Source organism: Emydura macquarii, unplaced genomic scaffold (genome assembly GCF_026122565.2).
Source record: "Emydura macquarii macquarii isolate MOO-44397 ecotype Brisbane River unplaced genomic scaffold, CSIRO-AGI_Emac_v2 contig_1390, whole genome shotgun sequence".
NCBI classification, from domain to species: domain Eukaryota; kingdom Metazoa; phylum Chordata; order Testudines; family Chelidae; genus Emydura; species Emydura macquarii.
The window spans coordinates 14,581,706-14,603,713 of record NW_027131527.1 but is presented as its reverse complement, the minus strand read 5'-3'; the positions used below and the strand labels follow the sequence as shown (position 1 = coordinate 14,603,713).

The 22,008-nt window shown below is 44.5% G+C and overlaps 1 protein-coding gene across 1 annotated transcript; it reads right to left on the bottom strand.

Annotated features, from left to right (window-relative positions):
* Positions 1-2,587: 2,587 nt before the first annotated feature.
* Positions 2,588-12,778, bottom strand: TYSND1 (trypsin like peroxisomal matrix peptidase 1). Its single transcript, XM_067552710.1, has 4 exons — positions 11,169-12,778; positions 8,481-8,611; positions 7,127-7,312; positions 2,588-4,693 (listed from the first exon to the last, which is right to left on the bottom strand). Exons 1-4 carry the CDS (start codon positions 12,332-12,334, stop codon positions 4,476-4,478), a joined length of 1,701 nt encoding a protein of 566 aa, XP_067408811.1. The 5' UTR covers positions 12,335-12,778; the 3' UTR covers positions 2,588-4,475.
* Between the last annotated feature and the right edge of the window lie 9,230 nt (positions 12,779-22,008).

Genomic DNA, 22,008 nt, shown 5'->3' with positions numbered 1-22,008 from the left:
TGGAACCAAGTAAAGTGGTGGGGTATGATGGTTAAAGAAGTGTTTTGCAATATATTAGGATTAGTTAAAGAATCATTTCATAAAAACAACTGACTAACATACAAATTGGCAGGACTTGATTCACTATAAAAATTGGGGTCCAAGAAATGAGAGAAAAACTCATCTCCAGGACACAGCACAGCTCAAGTTTAAAGCTGCCAGAGTACCCTACGTGCAGCAACAGGAACTGAACCTTGCCTGGCCAGTATGGGAAAGATTGAGGGCATACTCAAGAGTGGTGAACACTGTCTGCTAAGTGTGTTTGTTCTGGAATGGTAACTGTTAATAAACAGAGGTTAAGGATATCACTGTGTAAGGATCTTTTACTGGGAAAAGGCCCCCCACAGACCCGAGTCCACTGGGAGTGAATATTAGTCTTGAGCTCACAGGAGGGAAAGGTGAGTCCCTTACTGACCGAGTATCCAAAAGAGAAGGGGGGGGCCCCTCAATTATGCAGGTAACGACAGGCATATACAAGCTAATTAGCCTTCTTGGGAAGGGGAGGGGAGAGATGGGACTAGACAAAACTTCCTCTCTACAGCAACTATGCTCTTTAAAAAGGAACACAAGCAATTTAAGCTAGAAGACCTTAAAGCAATACCCTGACTGGAAACAATTCAGTGTCTTGCTATGCCTTTTAGGAATTGTGCAGTACTAAGGAAAAACATTCTTTGCATTGTTGAAGTAAACAAGAGAAGTTGTATTTAGTTCAACTTCTGTTCAGAAGATTTTTGGGAGCAAAGGGGACCAGGGTGTAGGAAGAGAAGGTTTAAAGATTGCTTGGGTAAATAGAAGATGGACGAATGGATTGTAAAGGAAATTTATTTTACAGCTTCTGAGTGGAAAAAAATCTTGACAGTGTAAGATGCCAACACAAGCTTTAAAAACCTTTTTTTGATTTCAAGGGTATGAGTCCTTCCACTGTCTAGTTCTGTTTTTCTCAGTAGTAGCGAAGGCCCAACATTTTTCCTCCCAAAAACCACTCTCAATTAGCGTCCCTGAAGCCCCTCCCCTCTAATCCTTCTGACTGAAGGGGACTGGACAGAGATCCTCTAGAACCCAGCAGCACCAGAACTGATCAAGCCAAGACCAAGCATCTCCTATTCCAGACCTCCACTCTATTTTTACTTGCACTAGGCTCAAGGAGTACAGATGAAATCCAATACAGAAAAGCAATAGGAGTCCAGTTCCCACTCACTTGAGGCATGCACTGGGCCACAATTACCACAACTGACTGGATGCATTTGAATGTACTAACTACCTGATTTGTCCACGCATTAATTCAGGCACAGTTACATACCTAAACTGTATTATAACCAGGGCCCAATTGTTCCAGCCAAGAACTACTTTAAATTCATCAAACCTCTGTAACTCAAAATTCAGCTGAGCCTGCCCCTTTGTGGGCTTTAAGGGAAGCAGCTGGATACCAGAGAAAAGGGAGATTCCTGCTGCTGCTATTAGCTCAGTGCAGATTGTAACAATTTTCCCCTTCCCAGTAAGATTTGTTTTCCTCCAGGAACATTTGTTCTTTAACCAAACTCATTCCTCTTCTCCGTGACAGAGGAAGAATGGGCCGAAGTCAGAGATATCTATTACTCAAGTGACAGAAAAGCCAGATAATTTATGAACTGCCAAAAAAAGCAGCTGGGCACTAAGGTCTTCATTTCTTCTAGGGCTATCAAGCCCCAAGTGGATATTTCTCAAAGTGACTCCAGGAGGCTGAGAGATAAATGGGCTGCACACAAACTTGCCATAGGACTTAGCCACAAAAGCAGCTAGTTTATTCCAGCTGAATCACAGCAATAGATTCAGTATTGTTTTCAAACCTATTTGTCTACATCCCCATAAGCAGATAATTCAGAGGACTGGAGTATGTCAGCAGTGAGTGAGCTCACAGGAAGCTGTGCCTGTCCCTTCAAGCAGATCTATGATACACAAACTGAAAGAGCAGAGGAGGGATTCTATAGCAAGAGGTAGCAGGAAATGGTGTATTCATTACTGCCATATGTCAAAATCTACTCTTTTATACCTGTGCAACAAAAATTGGAATTTAATGGACATAATTAACTGCAGTGTGATCCGCTGTCTGGTATGTGAAATCAACAGGAACAGCTGGCATGATCCAGCTTTATTTCATCATAAGTTAACAAGCACTGCTGTCTGCTTCCAAACAACTTTGTGGTATGCACAGCCCCTACCTACCTAGTGGAGGATGGATTTGAAAAAAAATCAGCTCAGGTCAGAGACACTATCCAACAAAGCATCAAGAACCCACAACTGGAAAAGGCTTTGCCACAGTCATAAGCCAATAACTGAATTGCTGCTACTACAATTCAGACGCTGCAATGACTAGAGAGGATGGTTCTGCAGTGCAGACTTTCCAGCCCTTACATCAGACACTCAATTCATTCCCTCCCATGGGTGAATAAACCGTTTCAATTAGAGGCATGAACCTGGGATCTGAACAGTCATGAGTATCTAGCTCCAAATTAAGAACCTCAGGCCCATCTACAGTCTCAAAGTCTTCAACAGTTTTTTACTCTAGTGCTTTTGAATAGAAGGGAAGAGGGCTGGTCATAAGAGCATACTTCCCTTTATCAGGCCAGCCATAGGGTCTCCTCTAAGTCATCGCATTAGAAGGTCTTACACAGTTTCTAATAGATCACTAGTGGACAAGTTCACGTTCTTTTGTATTTAACCAGGAAATAGGGCCCTGACGTCAGGCACAAGTCAGGCAGTTAGTTGTGCTGAATGCAACCCCAAGCAGGATTTCTAATGTGAGTTGGGGCACTCCGCAAACAAAGATAGATGAATAGCACTGGCACCAGGATAGACTGCTCATAGAAGTCTTGTCCCACTACAGGTGTTGAAGTATGAGTGACACCCAGTGGCCATAGGAGGCATTTGATCTCTGGGTAGGATTCTTTATTTAGCTCTTAGAAATAAAAGCTTGCATAGCAGAAATGAGCCTCCGAGTTGGAATTTAGATCCTTCAAGTTTCCAACGTGTTTGAAGCCAGCATGTTTAGTTCAGGCCATTTTGTGTATTACATAGTAGGGCAAACTTGATCAAAGAGCATTAAGTCCCTTCCTATTAGTAAAGCTGTGTTTAATGTACACTCGCCTTCTGCATACTCCCACAGGGAAGCTCAATGCTGTCCCTCTTTTGCCAGTAGATAAGCCTGCCTCACCCCCCACCCGCTTCAAAGTCCCAGATGCAGACACTTCCAAAACCTTGAATTACAATAGCAAGACTTATAACATCGGTTTCTGTCATAGGAAATCATGGCAAAAGCAGGAAAACACTTTCAGCAACTGAAAATTCTTGACTGAATATAAAAAAATATTTGGTAAAGATTAAGTAGCAAGAGACAAGGAAGATAGTAGAAATGTGTAAGGTAAATGCATTCACCTTCAGATCTGATGTTTGCTTTTTCTTCAAGGCAATAGTCTTTTGATTTCCCTTCCAGTCCTCATACTCTGCAGTTAAAACTGGACTCAAATAGAGAAAACATCTCTATTCCAAATAACTTACTGTCAAACCACTGAAGGAGCTGAACAATAAGAGATGGTGTAGGAGTAGCCAATCCATAGGATACCTATAGGCCTCCTTAATACACCACAGGTGCTCTGAACTAGAAGTTCTCTCACCCTAAGCTAGGCTTTAATCTCCTTTCCTGAAGGAGACATTAAAGATGGAAGAGTCATCAGATGATCTTCTGCCACTGCAGGGATTATTCCCATCTGTGTTAGTGCTACATCCAGATAGGACTTTACATGTCACGCACAATGCAATCTCACAGCTTCCACTCACAATTTTGTTAGGTTGGGGTTTTTGTGGTCCATTATTCCTAGATATGTTCCTTGTACCATCAATGTACTGAGCAATTCATCTCCCTCCAACTGACACTCTGAGTACTTCGAGAAAATTACACCACCCATTAGTGACTGTCTGGCAGTATATATTAGTTATTTTTGCCTCATCAGCATCTCCAAATAATGAATAGCCAGTCAGCATCAGTCAGCTGATGGGAATTGCATTTTTGGGGACAGCACTTCCAGGAATGATGGAGAGGAGTATGGCATCATCCAGGGAACTTACTTAATGCAGAGTCTGCAGCCCAGCCAGGGACCTATGGAATCATTGCAGTTTATTTCTATAGTTTTACTCTGATTGATTCTGCCCAGTACAGCAGCTGCTGATCGGCTTTTCCTTTCATTCAGTTCAGCCAGAATCAATGTTATCACTGATTTCAGAACAGCTGGTCAGCTCCAGAGACACCATGTCTTCAGATAAACCCTGGACAATTTATGACATATTAAAGACATAATTACAGATTATACAACATTGAACTGTGTGAAGCTCCCTTCCCCCTACACCCGAAGAACATCCTGCTCACACGAGAGCTCTACCTTTCTTCTCTGAGATGGTCAGCCTCATAGCTTGCTATGCGGTACCTCTGTGATCTTCCTTTGGAGCCGCCATACTTGTCTGATCCTGTTGTTGACCCTGTTCAGCTCCTGGAAACCATGCAGGTCTCCAGTACGGCTGTACTCCAAGACGGCCGGCTGTAGAACTGTGATGGGAATGCTGTAATTCAGGTGAGGGTATGTAGCTCCTACACTGTTGTCCTTTGTGTTGCTAACAACAATCCCTGTATGTGGGGAGTAGTAAAAAGGCAACAAAATAAAGTTTTGAACTTTCTGGTTGCTTAAGAAGTTAGGAATTAAGAACATGCCCCAAATAATAGGTACACTGCAGGACCCGGACAGAAGCATAATGTGTCCTTTGCTACTTTGTATCAAGCACAGACAACCTTATTCCCCAAATCTGGGCCATCAGTACAAAGAAAGGCCAGAGTAAGATTTTAAACTCCAAATATAAAGAAGGATAAATAATGCTTAGTATTTAAATAGCTATTTACATCTGCACCATCTGGGAGAACTTTGCAAAGGTGGGTAAGTATTTTAACTTTTTTTTTTTCAGATAGGGAAACTGAGGCACAGATAGTTAAGTTCCTTAGCCTAAATGCCACACATTTTAATCACTAGCAGAACTGGGGATAGAGTCCAGTTCTCATAACTCCTAGTGCAGTGTCTCCCTAAGAGAAGCTTGCCATACTGAAGAGGACATAACTGGCAGAGAAAATAGTGTTATGTTTTCTACCTTCCAAAAGGGAATTGCTAACACAAAAAGGAGATCAACAGTTAAGTGATACAAGTATTGAATCATACCCTTGACATAATGAACTTTTTCCACTGATGAGATAAGTCACATTGAAGAATCAGGTACTCCACAAAAGCAACACAATTTGCTATCGAGTTTTGTGGCAGTAACAATGTACAGGGAAGGATCTCCTAGCTCCATCTCATTGGCCAGCACACATCACTAGCACTTCAGTAAGGGTCTTGCAAGACCCTTACTAAAGAACTCTACACTGATTAAAGTTGATACATAAGAGAAAAATAAAGATCAGTTTCTTGTGGAGAGATTGACTGGCAATTTTAGGCCCAGTTCCAGTAAAGCACTTCTGTTGAGTAGGACTACTTACATCAAGTAGTAAAGTACTGTACTCAAATGCTTATAGTTAAGCACGTGCTTTGCTAGATTGCGACCTCAGTAAGTGAAAGATGAAAGGGATGGATATAGCCCAGCATAGTGCAGGCAGGAACCATGCAGTTCTTCCCACACAACTCTACTGGTGTTTCTCAGTCCAGGCTTGGAACTTCAGCAGCTATTCCAGCCCTGGGACCACCTCACCCCCACCTAATGTGAAAATGTAGTGAAAATGTCCAGGGTCAGCTCTCTCTTTAACAGGCTCCCAAATGTGTAGGGCTGTATAATTTTGTGATATGCACAAAGGGATAACAGCAAGAGACCACCAAAAATCTTTTTCCTGGTTACCAGACTCAGGATTTCAACCATGGTTTTAACAGAGTAAAACGAGAGTGTATTAACTTGCTTAGGCCCTTGATAAGAAAGATTTCAAACAGTCACAATGAAAGGGGAATTTCAAATTCAAGTGAGGCAGTATCATCTCGTGGTTAAAGCAAGATCGGAAATCATGGGCCCCCATGTTCTATTCCTACCTCTGTTGAGTCAGCAGTGTGCCCTGGTTGCCAAGAAGGCTAATAGCATATTGGGCTGCATTAGTAGGAGCATTGCCAGCAGATCACGGGAAGTGATTATTCCCCTCTATTTGGCATTGGTAATGCCGCATTTGGAGTACTGTGTCCAGTTTTGGGCCCCCACTACAAAAAGGATGTGGACAAGTTGGAGAGAGTCCAGCGGAGGGCAACAAAAATGATTACGGGGCTGGAGCACAAGTCTTATGAGGAGAGGCTGAGGGAACTAGGTTTGTTTAGTCTGCAGAAGAGAAGAATGAGGGGAGATTTGATAGCAGCCTTTAACTACCTGAAAGGGGGTTCCAGGGAGGATGGAGCTAGGCTGTTCTCAGTGGTGGCTGATGACAGAACAAGGAGCAATGGTCTCAAATTGCAGTGGGGCAGATCTAGGTTGGACATTAGGAAAAAGTTTTTCACTAGGAGAGTGGTGAAGCACTGGAATGGGTTACCTAGAGAGGTGGTGGAATCTCCATCTTTAGAGGTTTTTAAGCTGCAGCTTGACAAAACCCTCGCTGGGATTACTGAGCTGAGGTTAGTCCTGCTTTGAGCAGGGGGTTAAACTAGATGACCTCCTGAGGTCCCTTCCAACTCTATGACTCTATGACTGCACGTGTGACCTGCATGACAATCTGTGTCTCAGTCTTCCCATTTATATAAAGGAAATCATCTCACACTAAACAGGTATTGTGAAGGTTAATTTTTGTGAAGCATTCCGAAATCCTGGGATGGAAAGCATTACAGAAGCTTAGAGTATCATCTCCTCATTCTACCTTTCATGGAATGGTGGCCATTTAGCAACGTGTATAACCTTTGTAGAAGAAAAAGGGTTACTCCTGAACGATGAAAGCATCTAACAGGACCCAGCATTGATGATTCATTTACATGACTGGCCATTCCCCTCATTTGGGGGGGGGGGGGGGGGATTGGTAGGGGAATAAACTGAGACAAAGCATATTATTTACCAAGGAGCTTTCCACTGTGTGTAGAGAAAAGGCCCCCCCCACTTGAGCCACCATGAACTGCACAAGTCGTCTGAAGCATCACTGGCTTGTCATCCACAGCGATCACAGCTGACAAGATTCCTGATGTCACTGATGCGCCACAGCTCTTGCCGAACACACCGAAGCCAACCACACACATTTCTTCTCCTGCAAGGAGGAGACAAATAGCAGCAAGAATCAGGTTGTTGGTGCATGGGAGGGAAGGTAAATAAAAGGGAGACTTCAGATAGCAAATAAGCAGCAGAAGTGGATGAGCTCTTAGCATGTTGACTGTAATGAAAGAAGGCAGGAAAAAGAGAATGCAGAATATGAGCTGGAAGCAGAAGGTCTGTTGTCTAATGAGGCATCAGCAACACTTGAAAAGTCATTAGGGGAAATTTCTGAGAGCAAAAATGGCAATTAGGTGCTTAACTGCCACTTGTACCTTTGAAAGTCTCCCCCACCAGCCACAATAAGAACATCTATAGTTCTTATTTTCCATTCATATTTGCAATTGTCCTAGAACCCATTTTATTCTTCTTCTTGTTTTCACATCTTATTCCAGATTATCATATTAACATTAGACCACTGATTGATTCCACTAGTATACGGCACTTCAACAGGCTGTTGGCAAGACACAAAAGTCTTCACTGCCCTGAAAATCTAAAATTGATCCTGACTGTAAACTGTAAAAAATACCCTCTCCACAACTTATATTGTTTATGGTCCTTCAGTCAGTTTTCAGGTCATGTGACAGCGTATATAGCCAAGCTAAACGTGGATGTAAACATTTGATACAATATCTTATCAAATCTTTAGTGAAGATCAATTATGTCACATCTATCATTATGTCAATTACGTTCCCATACAAGGCTTGAATTCAGTAACAAATGACTGCATGTGAAGATGCAGCACACTATGCTTAATGATAGCACTCACAGTTTTGGACACTGGAAAGTGTGTTACTCAGAGGGAATGCTAACCAGGACTCTAACTTTGAAACATAACCCCAGTCTTTTGATCTGTCACTTGAATAGCCAAATAAGAAAGGACATTTGTTAAATATCTCACCCTGAAAGATGACAAGCACCACCTCCTCTAACCACTGAATGAAGGTATTAAGTGCAGCACTTCTCTTAGCATAAGTGTAAGTCTTGGCCATGCGAACACCTGTTCTAAAGGTGAGCATAACCAGACAATCGTAATCACATAGCTCTTTGAGCTTTCACTTCTCCAGCTGAGATTCAGGTCCTTGGAGTTCATCAAGTTATCAGTCAGATATCCAACCCATGAGCAGTGAAGCTACAAGCAGGAGAGAAAATAGAAGAATAGTTACCTGCACAAAACTTGGAAGCTAAAACAGGTTTTGCAAAACAGAGTAAGCTTTCTTCTAGTTCCACCACTGCTATGTCATAGGGAGAATCATCTTTTGTAGCAAACACCACTTTCCCTTTAACAACACAGCCCCTAGGAGCAAACACAAACAAAGTTTTTCAGTATAAGTCTGAAAATGCTAGTTTTAGAAAGGAATGCAGATGCCAAATCTAGTAAGATGCTGTACATCAGGTTCAGGCCTCCAAGTTTGCCATAAAATGGATGAAGCCAGCTAAGTTCATTCTCAAGGAAGTAGGATTTAACTCTTCAACACCTTCGGGTGTCACACAATCCAAGAAATCCCCATCTCCCAATATGGTGTAGGTAAAACAAAGCTGGTCCCAAGTAGATTAAATGCCCCATATGACATCTCACCACCTCAGCAAACCACATGGTCCCCTATTTGTCCCAGTTCCACATCCTGAAGAGCTCTGCTGTCTCCTGCCCAGTACCTTCAGTTCTGAGCTAAGCTCTAGATTCTTTTACTGCTGCTGCCTCAGCTCCTCTTTAGAAGTTGTGAGGCAGTCCCCGGCATCCTTTGCACTGGTTATCAGGTGGGACGAAATGGCATTAAGTTGCACTGCAAACAATGAAGCCCTTTTGATGGCAACAGAGAAGGGATTGTTTTAACCACTGTCAGTTTGACAAAGTTTCTTTAGATTCAGCAGCATGGAATGTCACCTACCCCTCAGATTGCCCCCTAGATGCACAAAGAAACATTTAGAACAGGAAGCAGGGGAAGAAATGTATCACTTAATGGGAAATGACAAAATCCAACTTATATCAAACTGTCTCACTGGTGGAGAGACTGCCTTCTTGGATTAGGCAAATAAGACACAAAAAAGGGATCTTAAGAAGAATGCCTGAAATGGGTATGACCATGAGACGAGGACCTAGTCAGAGAATGGAAACTCTTCAGAGTGAGCCTATGATCTCATACAGACTCCCAGACAGCTGTTAATAGTCCAAGCAGTGTTCCCTATTACTGGCATACTGACTACCACAGGCGCTTGATTCAGAACAAATATATGCATAAATCAGGAGAGTCACTTTTGTACAGACATTCTAAATGACCCACCTTCTCCACCACAGGGGTTTTGCAGAAGCCCTCTTGTAGCTTTGAGGCTCAGGGCCTCATTCTTCCCCACATCTGAGTTTGTCTCCCTTCCAAGCCTCCAGTTGCACCTGGAAATGGTTCCCCCTACAGGACATTTATGCTACTCCCAAATTGGCTGCTAGGGGATACTACAGAGGGACAGAAGATGCTTACTCTTTCTGTAGCACTCTGCCTGATAGCCATGAATAGGATATTAAGCCAAGAAGTCTTCAATTTTGAACCTTGCCACTGCTGCAGTCCCAACCTGCACTTCATAATATAACTGCTAGTTTCCTTTTAATCCAAAGTGCTTTAGTTAAAGAGCTTTGGCAACAATAAATTGTTTACAGAATACTGAAATTTCCCCAGCTTGATACATGGCATGCATATCCCTGAGAGTATGCAGAGGTCTTCCAGGGGGCACATCAACTCATCTAGATATTTGCCTAGTTTTACAACAGGCTACATAAAAAGCACTAGTGAAGTTAGTACAAACTAAAATTTCATACAATACTTGTTTATACTGCTGTATATAATATACGCTGAAATGTAAGTACAATATTTATATTCCAATCAATTTATTTTATAATGGTAAAAATGAGCAAGTAAGCAATTTTTCAGTAACAGTGCGCCGTGACACTTTTGTATTTTTATGTCTGATTTTTTAAGCAAATAGTTTTTAAGTGAGGTGAAACTTGGGATACGCAAGACAAAACAGACTCATGAAAGGGGAAGAGTAGTCTGGAAAGGTTGAGAGCTACTGGCCCATAGCACTTACTGTGCAAGTTTTGTCTTGCATGCTTCTCTGAAATTTGTGATGTGCGCTGCTTGCTATACAGTGAAGTTATTTTAAATGTAAAGCCAAGTGGATTTTGGAATATAGTATCTCTTCACACATCAGTCTGAAGTACCTGATCAGATGAGAACCATATTGACAAACACCAGGGACAGACTGATAATTTTAATTCACAGAACATATTTGACCCCTGGAAAAATGCATAAAAGAGATGCAGAGAATAGTGATAAGTGTTTGATATCTTATCACTGGATGCAGAGGTTGCCAAGCCAATTTGCAGTAGCCTCATCAGCAAAGTGCAGAGCCCTCAGACAACCATCACATCTATACAGAGGGCAATTGCAGCGATGTGCGATATTGTCTGTCTTTGGCACAGCCACAAGGATCCTCTCCTTGGCGCTGGAATTGAAGACTGGCTGCACACTGACCCTAACCCATACTGTATCAGTTCAGAAAGGCCCATGAATGGCATGGCAAATCAAAGTTGGGTATGTGAGTGGTTGGGTCAGTTAATGTTTGATATGGAACACGCTGGCCATTTCATGCCTGTTATCCAGAACAACCAGGTTGCTCAAAAGTTTGGATGGCAGTGTTTGTTAGGAGATGCACAACAATTATACTAGAAACTTGAAAGTGGTCATTTAAGGAAGAGGCTGTAGGCTGCAGTGCATGATACTTCACAGAACATTGCATTACCATGTGGATTGCATTGTCCTACTATTACACAAAGATAAACAAAAACAAGAGTCAAAACTTACTTTTCAGGGCTGCGCTGTACCCTTACACAGACACCAGAGGCTTCATTCACCACATGTCGACAGGTCCACACTAGCCTTGAACTGACCAGTACTCCAGATCCCCAGACTTGGCCACACTCCACCAAAACTACTGCCGACAGTAGACGCTGTGTGAGCCCAGGGCTGGCTGTAACCTTCCTCAGTGGCTTAGCAACCAAGTGCATGTGAGGCCACCAGGTTTTCATTGAACTGCCAGGACCAAGCAAGACACTCCTGACATTCTCCAGGATATGACCAACTGAACAAACCAACGTCAATCCAACCCATTCGCTGGCCTTCCAACAAAGTGGAGCCACAATTATACCAACTAGGTTGAAACCATCTTCCGAGATCACAAAGACCCCTCCTCCTTCAGTGCCAGGCAAGCAACGAGCGTCAGTCAAAATAAGGACATTGCCTTCTCCGGCTGTATTATTCACTATCCCTTTACTAAGGGTGTTCATGAAAATGTCTGGGCAAAATGAACCAAACGGTGAGCCACAGGCAAACAGCGTGTCACCCTTCCTCAGTGACATGGCTGGCACACAGCTCACTTGAGCTGTACCAGATGAATTGAGGTCTGGGATTTCCAGTAAGGCAAACCAGTGCAGATAGCACAGATCATCCAAGAGTGCCCCATGCTCCTGCTCATCTTCACTCCTATAGAAATGCCACTGCTCAGCACGGCTGAAGACTTTAGAGAAGGTGTTCTGGAACTCTGGGCAGGGCACCATCATAAGGAGCTCGGCTTTGTGCTGCCTGAGGGTGCTGGGGGACCCCTTTTGGTTTGAAAGAGGATTGAACCCCAGAGCTGGACTGCAGGCCCCCAAATCTTTGCCCAACAAATCCTTACCATCCCCTTTGCTTCTACTTTCTGCAGCCCAGAGGACCTGGATCTGAATATCTGGGGAGAAGCTGTTCGGCAGCAGGACTCTGCACGGGGGCCAGTTGCCTAGCTCTGCTGCTATCACCTCCTCCAAGAGAAAAGGAGAGAAGATGGCTCCGTGGCAGAGCACGATCCCTGGACTCTGGCTCAAGATGATTCCACTGCAGCTCCAGGGTCCCCGGGCTGGAGTCCCCACGGAGGTCTCACGTGCACTAGAAGCACTGATGACACAGCCAGCCCTCTCCCCAGGCAGCAGCAACATCTCAGGCCCAGGCGTGGAGCTGGAAGCCGCCTACAAGGACCAGGCCCCAGCGAGAGGGAAGGAACCACAGCAGCCAAGAGGTCTAGGCAGCAGCAGCCTCCCCAGCAGTGGCGCGGGTGGCCCGTGCGTGGGACAGGGTCACAGCGGGCGCTGGGAGAGCACCGCACCAGGCAGCGGCAGCGCCCGCTACGAGCAGAGAGGGAACAGCCGGGGGCGTGGAGGGGGCTACAGGGAAGCGACCGCCCCGCCGGCGTGGCACGCGGCAAGGGAACAAGGCCTGCTACAGCAGGGGAGCAGGCCCGAGCCCCGGGCGCGCGCACTGTCCGGGCCGCTCGCCAGTCCCGGGGGGCCGGGCGGGCTCCCGCAGCTGCGCAGGCTGGGCGCGGCGCAGCGGCGGCCGTGCGGTGCGTGCGGCGCGTGCGCACGCGAACGAGGTGCACTGCAGCTGCGCGCGCGCGCGCGCGCCCTGGCAGTTAGTTGTCCTCTCATCACCGTGTCCCGGAGGGGGGGGGAGTTGGCTGGTTGTCCCGTCCACCCGCCGCAGCCCAAAAGCCCAACCCACCTGAGACCTGCAGAGCGACGAACCTCATTAGCTCTGCCCCCGGTCATGTGATCCCCAAGGGTTTCGTTTCATTGGCCGCCCTGTCTGTCAGCGAGCGAGCGGGGAATGGCGATTGGTCGGCGGCGTGACTCAGGCTCCTGTGACTGCACCGCAGGACCCCGGGCAGCAGGGCGCTGTACTGTTCCTCTGGGCGGGTTCTACTCCTGCGTGGGGCTGAGTCACTGGGGGTCTGGACGGCGCGCTGCCTGCTGGGAGCTGGCCCAGGCGCGCGCCGGCAGCTCAGCCAGTCAGGCCGCGCGTCTCCCAGGTCTCCTTCACCAGCCTTGCAACGTGGCACCTTGCTCCGTCTCCCTCAGCAGCGCGGCCAACCCAGCGTGGCTGTGTGAGTGGGGATGGGGAAGCCCAGCCGCGAGCTGTGCAATTGCAAAGCTTCTCTCTTCCATCTACAGGAGTTGGTCCAATAAAATAACTAGGTCCCAGGTCGCTCTAAGTATTTTTGTGAGCTGTAGCCACATCCCACTCATGTCTGAATCGTGCTGAGATTTTGGGCACAGTAAGATCCTGGGGCATTGAGTTCCACAGTCTAATCACATACTGAATGAAATAGTAATTCCTTGTGTCAGGTTTGCTTTTCCCCCTTCTGGATTGGCATGTTGCATTAGATGTTTTCCCCAGGGTACAGTTTCCCTTTTAAACGCTACTGAAAATATTTCCTTCCATGGAAGGTGTAGCAGATGGATTCATTAATAATATATGCAATAAGAATAAAGGCTCTGATACTGCAAACACTTAAGCACATACTTAACATCACTCCTTGACTTCAGTGGGACTATTGATGCATGAAGTTAAGTAATGATGGCTGCAGGCTTACAACAGCTACCTTGGGAAAGAAATTAACTCAGTAGGCCAGCAGACTGATACTCTGTGACTTTTCAGTATTCAGTGTGTTGCATTTTACAGCTGGACCTACTTCCCTGTACTTAAATAGCTTTAAATAAATAAGGACAATGAATAGTTGTGGTTATTTGGGAAAAGTCTTAAGCTCTAATGTACATTTCCCCGATCATTGTCAGAGAGAATTGCTTATTTTTTGTTTGATAAGGGCATATCCAGAAAAGTAACAATAGAATCAGGCCCAGTTGATAACCTGTGCATTGCCATCACAGCATAAAATCCCTAGTAGTTTGAAAACTTTGATGCCTGTTAAGATTACTAACCCAAGTAAAAAATAGCAGCAATAGCTCCCTCCCACACTATGTCCTCTGCAGTTTGGATATTTTGTTTTCTATTTCTTGTTATTGTGTAATGTATAAGTGGTCAACTTTCTATTTAATACATTCTGAAAAATATAAGTCAACATTGCTCCTAGGTATCTTAGAATTTCTTTTACAATCTCATCTTGATAATCATTTTCTTTTGTTTCTTCCCTATAACAGATGGTTGTATCTTTTACTAGTGTAATTTTCAGTATCCATTTCCTCCCTCTCTTCCTTTCCCTTCATTGTGCACAGCCTTTCTCTCAGACCTGATCTACACTGGCACTGGAGGTCGACATAACATCACTTACGTCTGACCCCTTAAAGTGTGCATCTCCACTGGCACGTAAGTCCCATCAATTTAAAACACAGTAAAAGTCAACCTAATAAAACCACCTCTGTAAGTAGCGTAGCACTGAATTCAAATTCCATGGGTCAAATTTGCAGAACCCAACGTAAATCGATGCCATTGACCTCTGGGAGATATCCCATAATGCCCTGTTGTGATTGCTCTGGACATTCACACTCAGCTGTAATGTGGTCACATACACAGGAAATAGCTCCTCCTCTCAAGCCCCGGGAAATTTTGAATTTTCATTTCCAGTTTAGACAGCGTGGAGGAAGCTTTGTAGTTGAATTGCTCATGGCGATTACACGGCCCAAATGCGCTCCGGCTTGGAGTCAACCAGAGGACTTGCATCTCATCAATCTGCGGGGCGAAGTCTGTGTTCTGGGCTCAGCTCCGAGCCAGCAAAAGAAATGTAGATATATACGAAAAGATATCTTGCAGCCTGTTGGAGAAGGGGCACAACAGGGACAGGCAGCAGTGCCGCATTAAGATCAAAGAGCTGAGGCAGGCTTATCAGAAAACTAGGGAAGTTAACAGCCATTCTGTCTCCTCGCCCAAAACATGCTGCTTTTACGAGGAGCTGAATGCAGTTCTCGGCAGGGACCCCAGCACTGTGCCACCATGCAGCATTGATATCACCGAAGAATCCCAGTTCAGGACGAATGAGGAGGACTCTGTGGATGAGGAGAGCGGGGTATCCATTCTCTCTGTTCATTACCCCAGAGCAGTCCGGCCACACACAAGACAATGGGACTGATCAAGATGCAGGGGAAGGCACAGCTGGTGAGTGTGTGGGGCATATCTTTTTTTGCAGTTATATCCCCAGTCCAGCTTCTTAAAAGGAATTTTTGAGGGGAGGGTCTTATTGGGTGGTGACAAACTTCAGTGGAGGGTTACTCCCAGAACAGACTATTTATCTGCAGAGATATGCGCTGAGAATCCTCTGTGGATATCTCAAGGAAACTTTCATGTAGGTAATCTGTTAACCTTTGCAGAAGGTTTCTGAAGAGGGCAGCCTTATTTCTTCCACCACAGTAGGCTACTTTTCCCCACCACTCTGCTATTAAATGAGTAGGCATCATTGCGAAACACAACATAGCAACGTAAGGGCCAGGCCTGTACCCAGATGGTTGCAGCAAATCTTCCCTTTGTGCTTGCGTTACCCTCAGAAGACTGATATCTCACACGGTGACCTAGGGAAGATGGCTCAAGTTTAAAGTACCTGACTAATACAGTCATTCCCTTTTATTCCTCTCCCATGGCCGGGGGCCCTGGGCGCCTCCCCAAGACTATTCCTAGTCCTGTTGCAATGGGTATTATGGGTCGAGTCACTGGTTGCCCTATGTTTTCTGCCACTACAATTCACCCGCAGTGTCCTCTAATCTGTTCTGCCCACCTCCTCCCAAACCAGGCTTTGGCATGTTACAGGTGAGCCCGGTGAGCCCTCTTCTTGGTCAAGTGTGGATTGTGGAATTTAGTGCTAATGAAGCCTTTCTTGAACAGGTGCAAGGGCCCCTTGTTTACCATATCTGTAATGCCAGTCCAACCCTTCTGAGATATACAGAATAGAATGCAGGTCTGGCTTAGCCTTGTGAATGTGAAGGGGAGTACTTTTTACATTGTAACATTTCCTCTACTACTTTGGGCCAGCTAACACTGGTAACTTTGTGCTTTGCTTATCTTTGTGCCTGAGGCCCCCCCCCTTGCAGAACTCCGGCTGAAAGACTTTCCCAGATTAGGAAGCAGGCGGAAGAAACAAACAAACCATAGGATGATATGTTCAACAAACTAATGAACGCCTCCATGGCTGCTGACACAGAGCCTGGAGGATGTCCTTGTCTGAAAAACTAGACTTGGACATGGACCACAATATCTGCACAGGAGCAGGAGCATGATACGCAACAGGAGATGTTGCATATAATGAGGGATCAGTCCAACATGCTGAGGCATCTGGTAGAGCTCCAGGAAGAGCAACGGCAGCCCTCTGCAGCCCCTCCAAAATGCTCCACCACCTACCACTTTGTCATCAGCCCCTACCCCCAAGCAGTCTAGGAGGAGACTGAGCAGAGTGAAGTACATGCTGCACTCCACCCTGGTGGAGGTGAGCAGAAGGATGTAATGGCCCCTTTAAGAACTGCACACAATCACAGTTGCTTGCACAGTGACACTTTACAATGTTAAGTTATCCTCCTTTCCTCCCATTAAAACAGGTCACAAATAAAACTTTGTAGCATTAAAAAACATCTGTCTTTATTCATTCATAGGTTGGGAGGAGGCTGCTGGAGCGAGGGTGGGGGATGGGAAATAAAGGCATATCACAGACATACATTACTGCAGTTCATTGCAAAACCGGTTTTTCAATGCTTCCTGAAGCCAAAGCGCTCCGTGGTTGGCTCTGAGCATAGCGCTAGAATCTGGCTGCTCAAAATTTGCAGCCATGACCCAACCCTGGGGGAACGTTTCCCCCTTTGTTTCACACAAATTATGGAGCACACATCATTCAAATATAACTGATGGGATGTTCTTTTCACTGATGTCAAGCCCAGTAAGCAGACATCTCCATCTGGTTTTTAAACGACCAAAATGCACATTCCACCACTATTCTGCACTTGCTGAGCCTGTTATTGAAACACTCCTTCTTGCTGTCCAGGTGCCTGGTATAGGGCTTCATTAGCCAAGGGAGGAAGGGGTAGGCAGGATCTCCCAGGATCACTATTGGCATTTCAACAGCCCCAATATTTATTTTTTGGTCAGGGAAGAAAGTGCCTGCCTGCATCTTATTGAACAGACCAGAGTTCCTAAAGATGTGTGCGTCATGCACCTTTCCAGACTACCCCACATTGATGTCAATGAAACGTCCCGTGATCCACAAGGGCCTGCAACACCATTGAGAAGCATCACTTCTGGTTTATGTACTCTGCAGCAAGGTGGCACGCATATCCCTATCTAGCACCTGACCATCTATTGCCCCCCCCCCAAGTTTGGGAACCCCACTGCAGCAAACCCATCCAGTCTGTCCTGCACGTTTTCCAAAGTCACTACCTTTCTTAGCAGAAGCCTATTGATGGTCCTGCACACTTGCATCACAGCAGCTCCCACGGTGGATTTACTGACTACAAATTGATTCCCAACTGACCGGTAGTAGTCTGGGGTTGGTAACTTCCACAGAGCGATGGCCACTCGCTTCTACACTGTCAGAGCTGGTCTCAAACGAATATTCACGCACTTCAGGGCTTGGGAAGCTCCATGCAAAGTTCAAAGAAGGTGGCCTTTTGCATACGAAAGTTCTGCAGTCACTGCTCATCATCCCACACCTTCATAATGATGCGATCCCACCAATCCGTGCTTGTTCCCAGGACCAGAACCAGCGCTCCACGGACTGAAGATGATGCGTGACAGCTTGCAGCAAACAGGAATTGTTCTGCTCTATGGCTTGTAGCAGGGCGGCTTCAGTAACATTGCTATTTTCTGGGCTGCGGCTCCTCTCTTGCCTTTGAAAATACTGCAGGATAAGCTGTGAGGTATTTGTGATGCTCAGTGATGGAGCCTGCTCAGCTTTGCACTATGTCTCTCTGGCAATGGCGTGTGTCCGGCGAAGAAAAACAGCACAAAAAAGCATTTGCAGTTTGTTTGGGACAAGGGAGGGGGAGGGAGCATGTTGCATCATGGGAGGACGACAAGCTTCCCAAAAGCCTCTACGGCTCGTTACACTGTGGGATAGCTACCCACAGTGCACTGTTTTGAATGTCGACCCAAGCATGGCAAGTGGGGATGCAGAAGCCCGGTGCAAGGAGCATGGTGTGATCACGCTCCTGCGACTTCTAAAATTTGGCGGGTGAAAGTTGATTTAAAGTAAATCGACTTCAGTCTGCAGTGTAGACATACCCTCAGTTCCATACCCTACTTCTCTAATTTTACTCAATTTTCTCTCTCCTTCTGCTCACCTGCAGCCGCCTTCTCATACACATCTTGAAAAATTTACTTGACACCTTAATAACCAGAAGATTAAACTAATGAGGGGGCCCCACCCAAGAGTAACACTTGGGTGAGTAGCCAAGCCCCTGACCTACAGCACAACTACAGCAAGCAGTAGCTGAAGAATTATAATTGATGGGAAAAAAATTAAATGCAGCCTCAGTAACTGAAGTGTATTGATATTTCTAGCAGCTTAGAGCAGCACAGAATAAATACTTAGTGGGCAGACTTTTAGAAGGTGATGTTGTTTCCCTCTCTTCTGTCCTCTTCCATCCCAATAAAGAGCTCTGCGCTCCTGCCTTGGTGAGTGAAACCTACTGAGCATGTTTCTCTGCTTATTCCCAAGATACTTCATATAGTATTTCCAGGGCTAAAATAAGAGCTGTACTCTAAAAATGTAGCAGACTGCAGCATCTTCAAAGGTTCTAAGACACTTTCTGCTGAGAGTGTATGAGAGGCAGTTACGTTCTCTATTATAAGGGCTTCCCAGCACTGGATTCTTTTGTGCGCACATATGTAAGTCTCCACGTAAACACAGAATCATATGACTTACCTTGCTTTCAAACCAGGTAAACTTCACCAGTGCAAGTTACCTATGCAGTGGGTGTAGGCTAAGGGTTTTCACTAGTGGGGTGGATAAAAATAGCATAAACAAGCTTTAAGTGTTAATTCCCACTAATACTTAAGAGCTTGATTTTGGTTATATTACTGTGGGATTCTCATCCACTGCCACTTCTCCTGAAAGTTAGAATCCATTAGTACATGACTCTTGTAGTAAGGAAGCCCTTTTGTAAGATCTTGAGCTGTGGAACCTTTAAAAGACTCAGCACAGACTAAAGCATATGATTATTGGTATCTTCACAGCATGACCACCCAGACATTTTCAATCCAGTACAGAACAGGGAGGCAAAGTTCTTACTATGATTCCAATTTTTCCAGTACAACCTGCAAGCTCCCTTTTGTATTAAACATGTTTCATGCCAAGCCTTCCTTGAAAAGTCACAGATAACAGAGCTCTGGCTCACCAGGAATCAGCGAAGAGTATCAGTTTATATCCCAAGCCCACAGGCAAAACCAGTCCCGAAACAAATCAGACCAAGATCTCTTGAACGAGTCACTAGATCAACTGCATTTTCTGTTTATTTCATTTTAAAATGCCTTGAGAACAACTTTAGTTGTAACATATTAATTGATCAGGACTTAATAAAACATCTGGAATAATTTAATGTTTCAGTGAGAAAAAACCTGGAAGACACCAAGACTGAAAGTCCTAAGGGCAGATAGCAAGTTAGAAGGGCTGCACATGGTGCTCTACCTAGAAGATAGACAATCTGAAGGGAGGGCAGTAAAATGTGAGAACCAGGAGATCATTTCCCTCCTTCTTTAGCAATAATGTGCCAGCCCATACATTCTGCCTGTGGAAGGCTCAACTAGACAGGGAAAAAGTTGAATGTGTCTTGTGTAAGCAACAACTAAATGTATTTACATAAGTCTATATATATTTGAGGGATGTAAACCCCTCAAGAAAAAAAGAGTTTGCATAATAAAAGGGGTAGAAGCAGGAGAAATAAAGTCAAGAAAACCTCTCTTACAATTAAATCTCAGAAAGGAAGTGGAAGCCACAGTGCCTGGCCCATTTAAAAATAGATGACCAAATACAAAGTGTCAATACTGAACCTGAACTAGCAAGCAGCTCGAGTAGCAGTAGTAGGTATTTTCCATATCTAATTCACTTATTTACATTGCTTTCATTTTACACTGAAGTCCCACTAAGACAGGGAATTCTTTTAATAAATATAGTAAATAAAAGGAAGCTAGTGAATTTTAGTGCTTATGAGACTAACACTGCTGAAACATGTCCGATACAGACAGATACTCCATAAGCTACCCACACAGATCTGATATTGCACCACAATTCTCACACCAAGTGTTTGTTAGTCCAATCGTGTCCATTTATGCAACTTTGTACTCTTTACAATGTACCTTTGAATCACCTATGCTTTTGCTTTTCCCAATCCACCCTCTTCCCAATCTTTATTTTCATCTTCCTTTCTAAGCTTCATTCTTTAGTCCCTTTGTCTCACACTCATCTTTGTGCCTTTTCAAACCATGCCCACACTTGAAGCATCCTTCCGGTGGAGAATGCATATTCTCCTACAAGATCTTCACAAAGCCATCATAACTGACTTCCCAATAGCATTGTTCTCAGCCAAGTTTGAACTATTACCTAATTTGCCTTCTCCAACATCCTCATTTGCATTCTGTAAAGTATTATTTATATCTTAATGATTTGAGACTAGGTATTTGCATGTATGATTCTCTCACCTTTGGAATGGCAAGAGTCTTATGCATTAGGCTTCCCATTCCCTAAAATGACTTTCACATCAGCTCATCAAAGTCTTCAGTTTTCAATCTCACTCATGGAACTTGTTCTCCACATTGCCAAAGCCAATTTTATAATCCCACATAGTCTTCCTCCCCATTTATATAAAGAATGCCAGAACCCATTCATCCAGTCTGGACTTTTTTTTTTTTTAAAAAACAAACTTTATTAAAATGCTCTGGATACAGATGAACTTCCTTTGCAAAAATATGCATGATTTCACTTTTCCAGGAATAAGAAAGCAAGCATTTTGCTAAAACAGACTGAAGTTATCTAGATACACTAACACTAACTGTACCTCAATTTCTGAAATATATTATTAAACTTTACAGCAGTACATTTCAGGGAACAATATTTGTTTACAGGGACAGTACACTGCAGTGCACAGAACCCGTGAGAGCTATTTACTGTTGTTCCCTTTCTCCAGTGGTGGGGACACCACTTTCACAGAAGGCTGTGCTATGTCATGCTACTAACTTTCTAAATAGTTTCTAAACACTTAGCGTAGAACTGCAGTACAGTTACAGCAGAGTTGCCGCGTCTTATGTTGAGCAATAGGACCTAGTCAAAACCAACCACTCTCATTCATGAGCCAAGTGTAAATTGGCCCTAGATTCTAATGGTAACACTGCAGTGTTTTTGACTGAGCAACAAAATCAGCAGTCTTCAGCTGGTTAGTGGAGTCACTATAGTGAAGGCCAGATTCATGACAGTGCCTTCGCACCAAATGAATGAACACTAACCTTGATGTTAGTATCTAAATAAGAATGAAAGACACTTCATTCGAACCCTTTAAGAGGTTTGAAGTGATAAGCAGGCCCTATAGAGGCCTCCTTTCTGTGACCCTGATTAATGTACAGCCCAATGGGGACATATCACAGCAGATTAGAATGTTAATCATCCTATATTATAAAGGCAGGCAGACAGGACCTTAGGGTCAGCCTTCTATCAATTTTCCTCCTCTTCAGCAAATCTGCCATTCCTTAAATCTTTGCCCATAGAAAGTTCAGCTCAACTTAGAACCTAACACACAGTTACTTGTTGAAATATAAGGATTAGTATGTTTCTATGCCAGCATGAGAAGAGTATATGTAATATTTTTGAAGCACAGTCAGCCTTTTCTGATTGTAAAACTAAATTCATACTTGA

Excerpts from the sequence above, each read along its gene's own strand:
- TYSND1 (XM_067552710.1), bottom strand. The coding sequence starts at position 12,334 with ATGTTGCTGCTGCCTGGGGAGAGGGCTGGCTGTGTCATCAGTGCTTCT. Across the intron at positions 7,313-8,480 it reads AGCTTCCAAGTTTTGTGCAG|GAGAAGAAATGTGTGTGGTT; the intron begins GTAACTATTCTT and ends TCCTCCTTGCAG. Across the intron at positions 4,694-7,126 it reads ACACAGTGGAAAGCTCCTTG|GGATTGTTGTTAGCAACACA; the intron begins GTAAATAATATG and ends CCCCACATACAG.